This window comes from Elephantulus edwardii, unplaced genomic scaffold (assembly GCF_000299155.1).
Source record: "Elephantulus edwardii isolate Elephantulus edwardi_28Jun2011 unplaced genomic scaffold, EleEdw1.0 scaffold00093, whole genome shotgun sequence".
Classification (NCBI taxonomy): domain Eukaryota; kingdom Metazoa; phylum Chordata; class Mammalia; order Macroscelidea; family Macroscelididae; genus Elephantulus; species Elephantulus edwardii.
Window position 1 is genome coordinate 10,175,189 of NW_006399843.1, and position 3,382 is coordinate 10,178,570.

The 3,382-nt window shown below is 53.2% G+C and overlaps 1 protein-coding gene across 1 annotated transcript; it reads right to left on the bottom strand.

Annotated features, from left to right (window-relative positions):
* On the bottom strand, nt 1–1,649 carry APOA5 (apolipoprotein A-V). The gene is made up of 3 exons (XM_006890873.1): nt 1,601–1,649; nt 1,370–1,481; nt 1–949 (listed from the first exon to the last, which is right to left on the bottom strand). The coding sequence occupies exons 1-3, from the start codon at nt 1,647–1,649 to the stop codon at nt 1–3; spliced, it is 1,110 nt and encodes a 369-aa protein (XP_006890935.1).
* Nucleotides 1,650–3,382: the final 1,733 nt, after the last annotated feature.

A 3,382-nucleotide genomic window follows, 5' to 3' on the forward strand; every position in this document is an offset into this window, starting at 1 on the left:
TCAGGACTCCCCGAGAGGGTCCTTGCCCTGATCGTGGATGCTGTGGGTGATGTCTTCCCACAGGTCGTCAAGGCGGGCCTGAAGCTTGCTCAAGGCCTTGCTGCTGTCCGCTTGCAGGAAATCCGGAGCGAAAGCACTGTGGCCTGGTGGGGGCGGCGCCAGCTGCTGCTGAACCTCCTCTGTCTCCTGGTCGATGGCCTTTGTGAAGGCGGCGATCTGGAGGTAGGTGTCCCGGCGGAAGGCCTGGATGCGCTGACGTACCTCCTCAGAGAGCACCTGGGGGTCTGGGCCAGTTCCGTCAGCCCCATCCGCGCTGATGCCAACAAAGGCGCTGAGCTCATCACGCAGCTGGTCCAAGTTCTGCTGGATGCTTGAGTGCAGCGCTTTGGCCTTGAACGTGAGTTTGCGCGAGAGCACCTGCACGCAGCGGCTCAGGCGCTTGGGGCTGGCGGACGCGTGGGGCGCCACGCTGCGGTGCAGCTCCTGCACGTGGCGCCCAATGCCAGTTACCAGGCGCTCAGCGTACGGGTGGAAAAGCGCCTTAAAGCGATCGGTGTGATGCACCACTCGGCTCTGAAGCTCCTGCAGCAGGCCCCGGGCCTCCTCCACGCCCCCCAGCAGTTGGGCCTTGGTGTCCTCCCCGACCACCCGCAACTGCTCCTGCAACTCCTGGACGCGCAGGGCCACCTGCTCCATCAGCTCCATCGTGTAGGGCTTCAGTTGTCTCCGCAGCCCTTCCAGGTTCCAGCCCACGCGCTCGTGCGCCTCTGCCATGTAGGGCGCCAGGCGTGCCCTCACTTCCTCCAGCTCCTCCTCCAGCTGCTGCCGCATGACCGCAGGATCCTGTGGGAGCCGAGGAGGCTGTCGCCCCTGCCCACTTAGAGGGCCCAGTTTTTCCAAGAATTTGTCCATATCGCTCAGGTCTTGTTCTAGGCTGTCTTTCAGTCTCCTAGAATTGGGACAGACATACAGGCCATCAAACTTCTAGTTGAAGACTTTTTAGTCACTATTTGCCAGGGACCTGGAGTATTTATCCCTCTGGGGGATACCAAAGCGGTAGCTGAAGAGTTAGAGACTTCCAGTTCTAACCCCAGTTAGCCACATCGTCTCACACACGAGCACGGGCACAGATACACTTCAACTTGCACACAATCCCTGTTCTAAGTACCGTGATGGGATGGGGCCCCTTCTACCAGATCCTGGGACCCACACTTCAGGGAGTACAGGAGCTGAGGCTCACAGAGAAGACCCCTGAGGAGCCCAGAAGGTCGGGGATAGATAGGTTAGGCCAGCACCGCTCAGGGCCAGAAACAGAGGCTTCTCATCAACCTTGGACACCCTTCGCCACGGCCCTTGCCCTGCCACTCACACGGGCTCACGAGCCAGCTTCTGCTGCTGGAACTGCTCCACCCTGCCTTTGTCCCCGCTGTTTTGGCTGAAGTAGTCCCAGAAACCTTTCTGTCCCTGGGTGGCTGAAGACACTGTCGAAAGAGATTGAGTTATTGAGGAACTGGGTTCTCCTACCCCCAGTGAAAGGTCCATCTGTCCAATCTGCAACCCCAGCCCTGCCCCCGCATTGAAATCTGAGTTGGCCACTCACCTGAGAGTAGGGCCAAAGCCCAGATCAGCATCATAGGTCTGCTTGCCATCATCCACTTGAAGAAGGAAACCTGGTTGAGTTGAGAGGGCAGTGGGAGGGATGATTAAACCCTGCCCAATGCCCTGTTAGCCCTTCCTTAGGATACAGGGAACACAGAGCATACCAGGGGACTGGTCAAGATAGGAGAGGAGGGATGTCTCTCTCAGACATGGGGTAGGGGAATGCATTGTTGTTTCCTACCTCAGTCGTATAATGTGTAGGAGTATGTGACTCAAATCACTTTGTAAAAGTTTTCCCACTGATACCCTCCCCAAGCGTCAGGAAAGCTGACTAGGCCCTTATTTCCTACCTATCATCACCTATCCTCCCATTTCATGACTGAGAAAGCTGAGGCCTACCGAGAGAGAAGCAGCAATGGCTTCAAAGTGCTCCAAAACAATGCTGTTAATTCATGCCACCTCCAGCTCTCTCTTGAAAGCTCCAACTCCCACCCCTCTGTCTCACTGCTGGTCTGCTCTGTTCTGGGCACAGAGAACAGACAATCTGCTTTATACTCCTGGTGCCTGGGTTTCTGGCAATAATTTCTCTGAGTAAATACCACGTGGAGGTTCAAAGAAGGATGACCTCAGCTGCCTTCATCTGGCACTCACCTCCTGCCCTTTTCCTGGCACCCAGAGGGTTAATGAGTGTCCTGGTATCAGGGACCTGCCCCAGCAAAGAAATGATTCTCTGGAAATATTACTACAAGTGGGAGTGAACTCACCAATTCCCCTCAAACCTTCCCACTGGCCCACCAGCTAAAGATAAACAGCCCTCAGTTGCAGAGCGCCCTGCTCTTACTCAATTCAACAGCATTGGATTACTGAGGCCCAGTCAAGACAGGGCCAGTGTCCAACTGCTGACCACAACTCATAAGCCTTTGATTGCCCCAGGACAGGCTTCTCGGGCTGTCTGGAGGGAGCCAGCATGTATAAAGAGCTACCCCATCTCCTGCTTTATGTAGTGATCTGGAGTAAGCAGGGGAAGTAGATGAGATGGTGGGAAGTGTCTGGGTTCCAGGAAGTAGAGCAAGAGTGCAGTTCTTCCTATGAGCCTTTAAAGAAGAAAACCCCGAAAGACCAGATTTTTCTCTGATGACATCCTTCCTTCCTCTGATTCATTTCTGTGGCCCAAGTATGACTGATGTAGTTCCCATTGAATAGACGGTTGAGTGAATTGATTGATTTACTGAGATGATTAAGGAGCTGAGGTTTATGGAGATTGAGCAACTTATCTGTCATACAGTAGAAGACGGTGGTAAAATTGGAGCCCAGGCAACTTACTTTGGTAACTGAGAACAGTGGCGTATGTGTCCAGAGAAGTAAGCAAGCAATGAAAGGTCTTGTGCAGTCCCTGAAGGGTAGGTAACGAAAGGTAATAGAAAGATCACTTTGGAGGGTTGATGGCAAGATAAAAGGTAGGGAGATTTTTTAACAGGCTGTTTCAGTAATCTAAGTGAAAAATGATGAAGGTTGGAATTAAAGCAGTGAGCGTTGATAGAAAAGTAGACAGCTGAGAGGTTGTTGCTGTTGTTGTTAGGTGCTGTTGAGTCAACTATGACTCATAGCGACCCTGTGAACAATGGATGTGAACCCTGCCATCCTGACCATCTCTGACCTACTCAAGCCCATCATTAGAGTCACTATGTCAGTCCATGTCAGTGAGGATCTTCCCCTCCTTCAATGATCCTCCACCTTTCCAAGTATGCTGTCCTTTTCCAAGGACTAGCTCCTGCTAACAACA